The sequence below is a fragment of the Rhincodon typus genome, chromosome 26 (assembly GCF_021869965.1).
Source record: "Rhincodon typus isolate 14 chromosome 26, sRhiTyp1.1, whole genome shotgun sequence".
In the NCBI taxonomy this organism is placed as follows: Eukaryota; Metazoa; Chordata; class Chondrichthyes; order Orectolobiformes; family Rhincodontidae; genus Rhincodon; species Rhincodon typus.
In genome coordinates, this window is record NC_063357.1 from 43,291,579 (window position 1) to 43,303,688 (window position 12,110).

The 12,110-nt window shown below is 43.2% G+C and overlaps 1 protein-coding gene across 1 annotated transcript; it reads left to right on the forward strand.

Moving 5' to 3' along the window:
• Positions 1-6: 6 nt before the first annotated feature.
• On the forward strand, positions 7-3,055 carry LOC109915187 (protein arginine N-methyltransferase 6). Its single transcript, XM_048612462.1, has one exon. It carries the CDS (start codon positions 39-41, stop codon positions 1,920-1,922), a length of 1,884 nt encoding a protein of 627 aa, XP_048468419.1. The 5' UTR covers positions 7-38; the 3' UTR covers positions 1,923-3,055.
• Positions 3,056-12,110: the final 9,055 nt, after the last annotated feature.

The window sequence follows — 12,110 nt, forward strand, 5'->3', positions numbered from 1 at the left end:
CGAGAAACGCCATGAGGCCCGAGCCCAGCGGAAACTAAATGGAGCCGGGTCCGCATCAGTCGAAGAGGCCGCGGCTGGAGCCGGAGCCCGAGCCCGAGCCCGAGCCCGAGCCCGAGCCCGAGGCCCGGGGGAGGGGGGGGCCGGGCCCTGAGGCCCGGGCCCGGCAGGACCGGGCCTATTTCCACTCGTACTCGGACGTGTCGATCCATGAGGAGATGATCGCGGACTCGGCGCGGACCGGCTGTTACCGCCGGGCCCTGCAGGGCGGCCTGCGGCCTGCGGCCGGGCCCGAGCCCCGGGCTCGAGTGAGCCTGCTGCAGGACCGCACGGTGCTGGACGTGGGCGCGGGCACGGGCATCCTGAGCGTCTTCTGCGCGCAGGCGGGGGCGGCGCGCGTGTACGCGGCGGAGGCGAGCGCGGTGATGGCGGAGCGCGCCCGCGAGGTAGTCGAGGCGAACGGGCTGAGCGGCCGCGTGCGGGTGCTGAGGGGCCGGGTGGAGGAGGCCGAGCTGCCGGAGAGGGTGGACGCCATCGTCAGCGAGTGGATGGGCTACGGCCTCATGTACGAGTCGATGCTCCGCAGCGTGCTGCACGCCCGGGACCGATGGCTCAAACCGGGCGGCCTGCTGTTCCCGTGCCGAGCCGAGCTCTACATCGCCCCGGTCAGTGACCCGGCCCTGCACGAGCGCCTCTCCTTCTGGGACGGAGTCAAGGAGCAGCACGGCGTCGACATGGCCTGCATGGCCGCCTTTGCCCGCCGCTGCCTCATGAACGACGAGATGGTGGTGAGCGCCCTGCACGGCGAAGACGTCCTGGCCCGGCCTACCATGTTCGCCGCTGTCGACCTCTACACCGTCACCGAGCAGCAGCTCGAGGAGCTGGGCGGCCTCTTCTCGGTCTCGGCCTTTGGCATCGCCACCATGCATGCCTTCGCCGTCTGGTTTTCCGTTATCTTCCCGACGTCCACCCCCACGGACCACACCGACCACGGGCCAAGTGGCCACCATGCCACCAGTGGCCACGACGATGGTCAATGCTCGACCAGTGGCCACGACGATGGTCAATGCTCGACCAGTGCCCATGACGATGGTCAATGCTCGACCAGTGGCCCCGACGATGGTCAACGCACGACCAGTGGCCCCGACGATGGTCAACGCTCGACCAGTGACCACGATAATTGTCAATGTTCAACCAGTGGCCCCGACGATGGTCAACGCTCGACCAGTGGCCATGACGATGGTCAACGCTCGACCAGTGACCACGATGATTGTCAACGCTCGACCAGTGGCCCCGATGATGGTCAACGCTCAACCAGTGGCCACGACGATGGTCAACGCTCGACCAGTGACCACGATAATTGTCAATGTTCAACCAGTGGCCCCGACGATGCACAACGTATGACCAGTGGTGGTGCTGATGGTCAGCATGCAACCAGTGGCCGTCCTTATGGCCATCAAGTGACCAATCCCCCTGCCGATAGTCAGTGTGCAACCAGTGCCAGCAATGATGGTCATCGTGCATCCACTGCCAAAGCCTTTACGTCCCGTGTAACCAGTGCCCACATCAGCAATGGAACTGTTGAGAGCCGCTTTGCCGTCACTGCCAATGGTGACAATCTCTGTGAATTTGATCTCAATAACGAAACTAACCCTGTTACATTTGATGCCAACACTGATGAATCTGAGCCAGTTGTTTTGTCGACCTCACCTTTCACAGAGGAAACTCATTGGAAACAGTCCTTGCTTTATCTGGACGAACCTGTCCAAGTGTTCCAGGATACTGTGATAAAGGGAAAAATAACTTTAACTCCAGCTGTAGATAATCCACGACATCTCCGGGTATCCTTGGTTTACGAGATTGGAGATAGTGGAAAGAAAACAAAAGTATTCAAAATGGGGGAGGATTTCTCTTCGTTTGAGTAACACTTTATTGCTGCTTGCACCCAAATGGACCCATCAGTGCCTGAACAGTTAAACCGTTTTGCTGTTTGTTTTCCAGTTGTTTTCCAAACCGATTCAGTTGTTCTTTGAATGACTCATTGTGAAAAAATTGCCTTAACTCAATGAACCCATGCAGAGAGCCAAAGAAAGGAATGGGCAAGTCAGGAAGAAATATACAACCCTAAAATGTCATTGACTTGCTGGATTGATGATTGTGGGACAAAAATAAATTAATTCAGAATGATTGCTGCTTTTGAGTTGCCATTCATGCATGTATACTTAAAAATTTTAATAACTTAATGAACAAACTTTGTTTGGTTTGTCACTCCAATGTAACCTGTATTTGAACTCTGTGAATTATTGCACTGGTGTTTCTCATGGTAAATAGCTAGTTGCCTACTCTGAGTTAGTGTTCATGCAAAGTAAATTGACTCTCACTTGAAACATATTCTGGCGCATTCATGCAGCCCAAGTGGTAACTAAACTAATTCCTGCTTTGTGTTGTTTTAGCTGATTGATGTCAGTGTTAGCCTCAGTATCCTTGAGAAAGGGAAAAGGGCCATGTTCTATTTAAAAAGAAAATAAGACACAAGTCACTGTTTTGGAAAATCCTACGTCAGTTGTATCACAGGGATTTTACTTGAAGCATCAACTTTTGATTTCAAATGCTGGCTAACTTGTGTTTTCGCAGTTTCTTTACTGGTTCATCACAAAGTACCATTGCAACTTTGTACCTTTGCAAACCCTTGCAGAAAATATTAATAGATCAATCAATTTTCAGTCACATACAGTTTTGAGCTTTCTGAAACTAATGATTCTTTTCTAAAATTGTTTGATTGAGCTCTGAACACTGTATCAACAATGAGATAAAAACAATACTAAACCTGTCCACGCTTGTGTACTGTGAAAGTGTTATGGGAGAGGTCTAAAACCCCAAGAGATGTGTTGTTACAGAACACTTACCATATCCAAATGGACATATAATATTTTATGTATCAAGCAGGCCAAAGAAGTATGTCGCACTGTTAGTGTTTTAAATTGTACCAAATTTGATATTTTGTTGAATTGTCTAAATGAACACTATTTATTTATAAAACATAACAAAGTGCTGTTTATTTTTCTTCATGCATACATGATTGTTTGGCTGTGTGTGCATATATTGCAATATACAGTGGATTGTGTTTGTATCACAGTATACAGTTGGCTATGTGTGTGTTTATTACTGTACATTAGACCATAAGTTATAGGAGCAGAAATAAGCCATACAACCCATCAAATCTGCTGCACCATTCGATCATATAGTTGGTTATGTATGAATTACAGTATACAGTTGCCTGTGTGTGTGCATTACAGTATAGTTGGCTGTCTTGTGTATATTTGAGTATCCATGTGGCTGTGTGTATTACAGCATATAGTTAGTTGTATCTATTATAGTATACAGTTGGCTGTATATTACAGTATATAGATGGCAGTGTAAATTAGTTTGTGTGCACATTACAGTGTACAGTTGACTGTACATTACAGTCTATATGTAGATTACAGTATACATGTGGCTGTGTATATTACAGTATGTTGTTGGCTTACAGCATACAGTTGGGTGTGTGATATGTTATATAGTTGGCTATATATCTTACAGCATACAGTTGGTTGTGTATTACAGTATATAGCAGTCAGCATGTGTTTACTATAGTATTTAGTTGCTGTGTACATTACAGTATACAGATGACTGTGTATTACAGTGTGCATGAATATAAAGATATGTATATCACATGAAAGAATCCAAGGTATTATTCAAAAACAGGCAATTTTCTACAATTGCCCACTTTTCATCCTTGAAACAATACTAAGAAAAATGATTCACCTTACACTGTTTCTGAGAATTACTGCACATAAATATTATGATTCCCAAATAAGTGATTCCATTTCAAAAGTAATTGTTCACATTTTTCAGTGTTAGCACTCTTGCTGCTCAGCCAGACAGTTGTCAGTTTAAGCCCTATTCTAGGCAAATGAACTGGTCTTTTTCTATGCTGTTTGTGAGATATTACTGTACATGAATTGGTTGCTGCATTTTCCTATTTTGCAACAATGACTTTGTTTCAAAAGTACTAGATTGGTTATAAAGTACTTTGAATTGTATGCAATTCTGCTCACCACATTTACAGGAAGGAGGGTGCTGCAGATTGTGCTGGTGAGAGTGCAGAGCTAATTTACAAGGATACAGCTGATGCGCTACAATTGCAGAATGTGGGAACTTGGGGATTCTGGTCTAATCCAGGGTGCACACACTTGCAGTAAGCACTGGAGGCTGCAGGAACTTTGGCTGAGAATCACTGAGTTGCAGACACTATGGCAAATTAGGGAAAGAGAAATTTATCTGGACACTTTATTCCCAGAGGCAGTCACATCCCTTAGGATGAGCACTTCTGACTGGAACAGTGGTCAGAGACAGGAGAGAATGACTGCAAGTGAGGAATAAACGGGATCCGAAAAGCAGGAGCCTCAACCTTTACAATTGTCCATGTTTCTCAGCCTGTTTGGTTGAGACTGGGGATCTCAGGGTGGATGAGATAACTGGCCATGGCACCGTGATACATGAAGCTATTCAAGTGGTAGAGGAAGAAGGAATGTAATGATTAAAGAGGACAATATAATGAGAGGGATTGATACTTCTATGCAGCAAAGAACAAGTGTATAGATGGCTATGTTGTGTGCTTAGTACCAGAGTCTAGGATATCTGTACAGGCTGAAGAGCTTGCAATGGGAAGGGCAGGATGGAGTCATCGTGGTCCACATCAGTATCAAAAACATAGATTGAACTAGATGTTCTGCTGAAGGCATATGATAAGTTAGGTGCTAAACTAAAGAATGAAAGTTCTCTGGATTGCTAACTGAGCCACATTGGTTAAGGACAAATAAAATTCGAGAGGTAAATGCGTGGCTCAAGACTGGTGTGGGTGAAATACCTTCCAACTTATGGGGCATGCATCAGTCTGGGGAAGTTGGGGTTTGTACCATTGCTGTAGTCTTCTCCTGAGCCATGCTGGGACTTGTGTTCTCACAAGGCACATAACTAGGGAACTAAGGAGGGCTTGAAACTAAATGGCGGAGGGATTGGTGGTCTGAGGTGGGGAGTAAGAGGGAGAGATCAAGCAGCTTTGGTAATTGAAGAATGGCACAAAGAACAGAGAAAATACAAAGAATGTACCAGTAGTCAGGACTGAATGCTACAAAGATTTTTAAAAAATCTAAATGCTCTGCGTCTGACTTCACATAGCATTTGAAACAAAGTAAATGAATTGATTGCACACATTGAATTGAATAAGGATGATCTGATAGCCATTATGGAAATTTGGATGCAGGATGACAAGGCTTGGGTTCTCAATATTGAGAGACATGATATTCAAGAAGAATAGGAACCTAGGTAATGGCTGGGGTAACTCTGTTACTCAAGGATGGCACTGGTGTAATAGAGATGATCTTGGTTCAAGAGATCAGCATTTAGAGTCAGTTTGGAGAAAATCAGGAATCGTAAGGAAAATTAGTCACTTCATTTCAACAAAGGACGGAGGCAGAAAACAGGAAACTATAGGCCGGTTAGCTTGATGCCTAAATAAAGGAGTGGTCTACACGCCCTCTAACAGTAATCACAATGTGGGACAAAGCGTGCAAGAAATATCGATAGCCTGTGATAAGGGCCAGCAATAATTATGGGTGACTTTAATGTATATATAAGCTGGAAACGTCAGCTTGGAAGTTGTAGCCTGGTTGAGCAGTGCAGAGAATGCTTTCAAAATAATTTCTTAGAGCAGCACATACTTTAACAAACAAGAGGGCATGCTATGCCTGGCCTGGTATTGTGCTTTTTGATGAGATTGATGAATAATGTCAGAGTAAAGGCACCCGTAGGTAGCAGTGATCATAATGTGATTGAATTTGACTTCCAGTTTGAAAGCAACAAGCATGTGTCCAAGACTGGTGTTGTAAACTCAAAAAATGGCAACTATGAGGCCATGAAAGCTGAGCTAGCTGAAATGAGTGGGGATATTGTGCTAGGGAGTAGATTGAATGGGGTGTTTCAGAATACCTAGAATAAATATATTCCTACGATCAAGGATAAAATCCAACTTGACAACCCACCCTTTGCAGTTAACTTGAGAGCATTGAACTGAAGGAAAAAGGGATTGGTTCTGGGTCATCTCGTTTGTCATTTATATAAATGATTTGGATGAGAATATAGAAGGCATGGTTAGTAAGTTTGCTGATGACACCAGAATTGATGGCATAGCGGACAGTGAAGAAGGTTTTCTAAGATTTACAAAGGGATCTTGATCAAATGGGTCAATGGGCTGAAAAATGGCAGATGGAGTTCAATCTGGATAAATGCGAGGTATTGCATTTTGGTACAACAAACAAGAGTAGGGCTTATACAATTAGTAATAGGGCCTTGGGTAGTGCTGTACAACAGAGGGATCTAGGGGTGCAGGTACTTCCTTTGAAGATTGCATCATACATAAATAGGGAGGACATAAAGGGATTTGGTATGCTTCCCTTCATTGCTGAGTCCTTTGAGTACAGGAGTTGGGATGTTATGTTGAGGTTGTACAGGGCGTTGGTGAGGCCTGTTCTGGAGTATCGTGTCCAATTCTGGTCACCCTGTTATAGGAAGGATATTAAGTTGGAGAGGGTATGGAAGGTTTGAGTTATGAAAAAAGGCTGGATAGGCTGGGACATTTTTCACTGGAGTGTAGGAGTTTGCAGGGTGACCTTATAGATGTTTATAAAATAATGAGGGGCATAGGTTGAGTTAATAGTAGTTTTCTTTTCCCTAGGATGGGGAATTTCAAGACTAGGGGACAAATTCTTAAGGTGAGAGGAGAAAGATTTTAAACAAAAATGAGCAAATTTTTTACACAGAGAGTGGTTCGTGTGTGGAATGAACTTCTGAAGAAGTGGTGGATGTGGGTACAGTTGCAACGTTTAAAAGACATTTGGATAAGTACATGAATAGGAAAGGTTTGGAGGGATATGAGCCAGGAGCAGGCAGGTGGGCCTAGTTTAGCTTGGGATTATGGTCGATATGGACTGGTTGGACCGAAGGGTCTGCTTCTGTGCTGTATGACTCTATGAAAAAGCATATAGTTGTACAAAGGAGAAAACAGGTCATATGATTAGTCAGAATACAAAGCAGGACAGAGAATGACAAACTCGTTAATCAGGGCAAATAAATTGGAACATGAGAGGAAATTGGTTAGAAATATAAAAACAGACATATCAGTAACTTAAAAAGAAAGCAAGTAAAGTAAGTGTTGGTCCTCTGAACGGTGAAAATGAGAAGCCAATTGTAGATATAATGAAATGAATAAATATTTTTGCTTCTTTCTTCACCATAGGGTAAAGTCACTATAGTCCTACTGGATCAGAGACCAGTGATGGTGTAACCTGAGGGCACCATGCCTCATGAGGGGAGAGGTTGAGAAGGAGAGTCCTTCTTTGTTCGCTCAGTAGGTGAATTGAACACATGCTGGTAGTATTACAAACCAGCTGTCCGGCCAACTGAGCTAACTGACCATTAACAATACCGCAAACATCCCAGTAATCCTTTAAATCTGGAGATTAAAGGAAAAGAGGAAATTGGTAACATTATAATCGACAAGGAAGGGGTGCTGAGCAAACTGATGGGGCTGTGAGTTAATAAGTCTCCAGGTGCAGAAGACCTCGTCCTGGGGTATTAAAATAGTCAGATAATGAGGTAGTAGATCATTAAGTGTTAATTTTCCAAAATTCATTAAATTCTGAAAGATTCTATTAGTAGTGGAAAGGAGTAAATATATTCCCTGTATTCAAGAAGGGAAGGGGCCAAAAACAGGACACTGTAGACCAGTTAGCTGAATGCCCAGGAAACTAAGCTGTTAGAATCAATCATTAAGGATGTGATAACTGGGCTCATGGAAAATGCAAGGTAACCAGGAAGACTTGGCATGTTTTTTTTATGAAAGGACAATAACATCTAACCAATTTATTTGAATTCTTTGAAGGAGTGACATGCAATGTGAATAAAAGGGGTCACATTGATATACTGCACTTAGATTGCTGCAAGAGATTTGACAAGGTTCCACATAAAAGTTATCGAGCAAAGTAGGAGCTCAGGATTAGGGAGTAACATACCAGAAAGAGGGAATGGACAAATGCATGGCAGGTAAAGTGTAATGTGGACAAATACGAATTATGGAATTTGGTAGCAAAACCAGGAAGACACATTATTACCTGAATGGCAAGAGTTTGTAAAAGAGGGAGGTTCAATGAGAGACAACAAGGACCTGGGCGTCCTCATACACCAGTCGCTGAAAGTAAGCATTGCAGGGACAGCAGGCAGTGAAGAAAGTAAATGGTATGTTGGCTTTAATAATGAGAGGATTGGAGTACAGCAGCAGGGATGTCTTGCTGCAATTGGACAGAGCCTTACGGAGACCACAACTTGGAGCACTGTGTGCAGTTTTGGTCTCCTTGTCTGTGGAAGGATGTTCTGACTACACAGGGAGTGCAATAATGGTTTACTATATTCACTGAAGTTTAGATGAATTGGGGGTGTGTGGGAAATCTCATAGAAACCTATAAAATACATGACTAGACAGAGTAAATTCAGGAAGGATGTTCCCGATGACTGGGAAGCCAGAATGAGGAATCTCAGTTGATGGATCGGGGTAGGCCATTTATGTCTGAGATGAGGAGAGATCCCTTCACCGAAGGATTTGAACCCATATCCACAGACCATTAGTGGTACCTTTCTAAAGAATTTTAGAAGATTACCAGCAAGGCATTCATTATCTCTTCAGCCACTGTAGAAAGGATGTAAATAAACTGGAACGGGCGCAAGAAAGATTTATAAAGATGTTACTGAAACTGGAAAGTTTGAGTTATATGGATAGGCTGGGACATTTTTCCCCGAAGCGCAGGAGGCTGAGGGGTGACCTTATAGAGGTATATAGAATTATGAGGTGCATAGATAAAGTGTACAGCCAAGGTCTTTTCCGCAGGGTAGGGGAGTCCAAAACTGGAGGGCATAGGTTTAAGGTGAGAGGGGACCTGAGGGGCAACATTTTCACATAAAGGGTGGTGCATATATGAAATGAGCTGCCTGAGGAATTGGTAGAGGCAGGTACAGTTACAACATTTAAAGATATTTGGACAGGTACATTGATAGGAAAGGTTTAGAGGGATATGGGCCAAACACAGGCAAATGAGATTAGTTCAGTTTAGGAAACTTAGTTGGCACAGACAAGTTGAACCAAAGGGCCTGTTTCCATGCTATATGACTCTAAGACTGTATGAGCATGGAGAGCTTGTGAAGTTTTCTGACATAGACAGTGGTTGAGACCAAAATAGTGAATGTTTTTGAAGAAGGGTAGAGATTTAATTGTTAGGGCTAAAAGTATCAAAAGGTATGGGGACAAAATGGGAACAGGGTATTGAGTTGGATGATCAGCTATGATCATATTGAATTGCAGAGCAGACTCAAAGGCTGAATGGCCTACTCCAGTTCATATTTTCTATGTTTCTATGGATAGAAGATAAATGGCTGGTATAAAACATAAATATGCACAAATGGGTCTTTTTCAGGTTGGCAGGATGTGACCAAGTGAGGTTCTGCGGGGGTCTCTGCTGGCCCCTGAACTTTTTACATTTTATGTCTATGACATAGATGAGGGGATTGAAGGCATGGTGGCTACATTTGCAGATGGAGCAAAAATAAGTGGGCAAGTACATTGTGAAGATGGCATAACAAGAATGCCAAACAACATAGATAGGATGAATGAGTGGGCAAAAATCTGGCAGATGGTATATAATGTGAGAAAATGTGAAGCTATTCACTTTGGCAGGAAGAATAAAAAGAAGTATCATTTAAACAGTGAAGATGGAGAATTCTGAGGTGCAGAGGGATCCAGGTGTTTGAGTGAGTCACAAAGTTAGTATACAGGTGCAATGCGTAATCAAGAATATTGCTACTCTTTATTATGAGAGAAATTGAATATAAAAGTCAGGATATTAGCTGCAGTAGAGCATTGGTGAGACCACATCTTAAAAACTGTGCAGTTTTGGTCTCCTTATTTAAGGAATGATGTAAGCGCGTTGGAAGTGATTCAGAGGAGGTTTAATAGACTGAAACAGGGGGTGACCAGGTTTTCTTATGAGGAAAGATTGGACAGGCTGGGCTTGTTTTCACTAGACCTCCGAAGGGATTGAAATGTTTAGGATGCTGAATGTTCTAGAAGTAGTTGACATTCAAAGGATGTGGGTGAGTCCAGAACTAGGTGGCACTGTTTTGAAATTATGGGTTGCCCTTGCAGGAGAGAGATAGGGGGAATATTTTCTCGGTGGATTTTGTGATTTTGCAACTCACTTTCTCAGAAGGCAGTGGCTGCAAGGTTATTAATTATGTTAAGAGGGATATAGATAGATTCTTTGACTCTGACCATACTGAATGGCCTACTCCTGTTCCTATTTTCTACATTATTGGGCAAGGGAATCAAAAGTGAATCAAGTGGAATTCAAAACACAAACTGGTCAACTGTGATCTTATTGAATGACAGAGTATGCTTGGTGAGCTGATTGGCCTACTCTTGCTCCTGGTTCATATCTTTGTATGTATTCACCAAGACTTCCTTGAAATGAGTCACTACTATCTAGAGGAAGGGCAGCAGGTGCGTGGGAACACCACTGCAAGTTCCCCACCACCCCCTCCCAAACCACTCGCCATCCTGACTTGGAAGTACATCATTTTTTTTAATACAGTTTCTGAGTCAGAATCCTGGACCACCATTCTTAATGGCACTATGTGTGGCCCTGCACCAAAGACTGTAGTGTTCAAGAAAGCAGCTCACCACCACCTTCTCAAGGGTATTAAGGGATGAGAAATAAATGCAGGGCCAGCCAGCAACACTCACGTTCCATGAATGAAGAAAAAGCATTGCCAGGACTGGAAAATATTAACAATGAGGAACAATCGGATAAGTTGGGGGATGTTTTCCTTCGAACGGAGGAGACTGAAGGATGACTTATTGTGGTATATAAACTTGAGTGTAATAGGGATGACCTATTTATCTTTGCAGAGGGGTCAAAAACCAGGGACCATGGATTTAAATTAACTCGTAGAAAGATTCAGACAGAGATGAGAAAACATTTTGTTAGCCAAAGTGTGGTAAGGACTCAAAACTCACCGTCTGAAAGGCTGCTGGACAAATATTGACTGCCTTAAAATATCCTTGGATACTTACTTGATACCTATTAGATTATCTACTCTTCAAATACTATGCCCTAGTGCCAAAATGTGGGATTAGACTAGGCAAGTCTTCTGAACTACTTTCAATGGACTGAATGGCTTCCTGTGTTGTAAGGTTTTATGGTTTTAATGGCGGCAGTCTTTAAAAATCGATCAGAAAGGAGATTGCAGAATGGTGCACAAAGGGATATGGAAACATGGGTGTTAAAACAACTGTTTATGTGAAACATTGATAAAATGGACTGATTGGGACAAACGGTCATTTCTGTGTAAAATTCTCGCTTTTAATGCACACTAATTATCATTTTGGTGTACTTCCTGTGATATCTCTTGGCGTCATTTGTAGCTGAATTGTCAATGCTAATACCAAATTAGAATCTGGAAAGCAAGTGGTTAGCACTTCTAAGTAACAGATAAACAAGGAGAAGCAAGTTTTAAAAAATAACTTGAATCCGTAGCACCTTTCGCAATCCCACAACATTTCAAAGCTCTTTACCACCAATGAAGCATTTTTAAAATGTTGCAACATGGAATTGCAACAGTCAATTTGTACACAGCAATATCTTAAAAATAACAATAAGATAATCATTAAATCTGACTTAATGATGTTTGGGAGATAATTCATAGCCACAACACTGGGAGTGACTCCTTTGCCCTTTAGATGGTGCAGTAGGATCTTTTTATGCTTGCTTCCCAAGCACTTTGCTGTTTAGATACTTGGCATTAGCTGTGACCCCAGACCTGTGAGAGCAATGCCAGAGTGCACAGAAAGACCTATGAAAATGGGAGTGGAATTGTTTGATTCCTGGAGTTTTTAGGTTAGAGGTGCTCAAAAGAATTAAAAGTGGGAGGTAACAAGGTGTGGAGCTGGATGAACACAGCAGGCCAGG

Excerpts from the sequence above, each read along its gene's own strand:
- LOC109915187 (XM_048612462.1), top strand. The coding sequence starts at position 39 with ATGGAGCCGGGTCCGCATCAGTCGAAGAGGCCGCGGCTGGAGCCGGAG.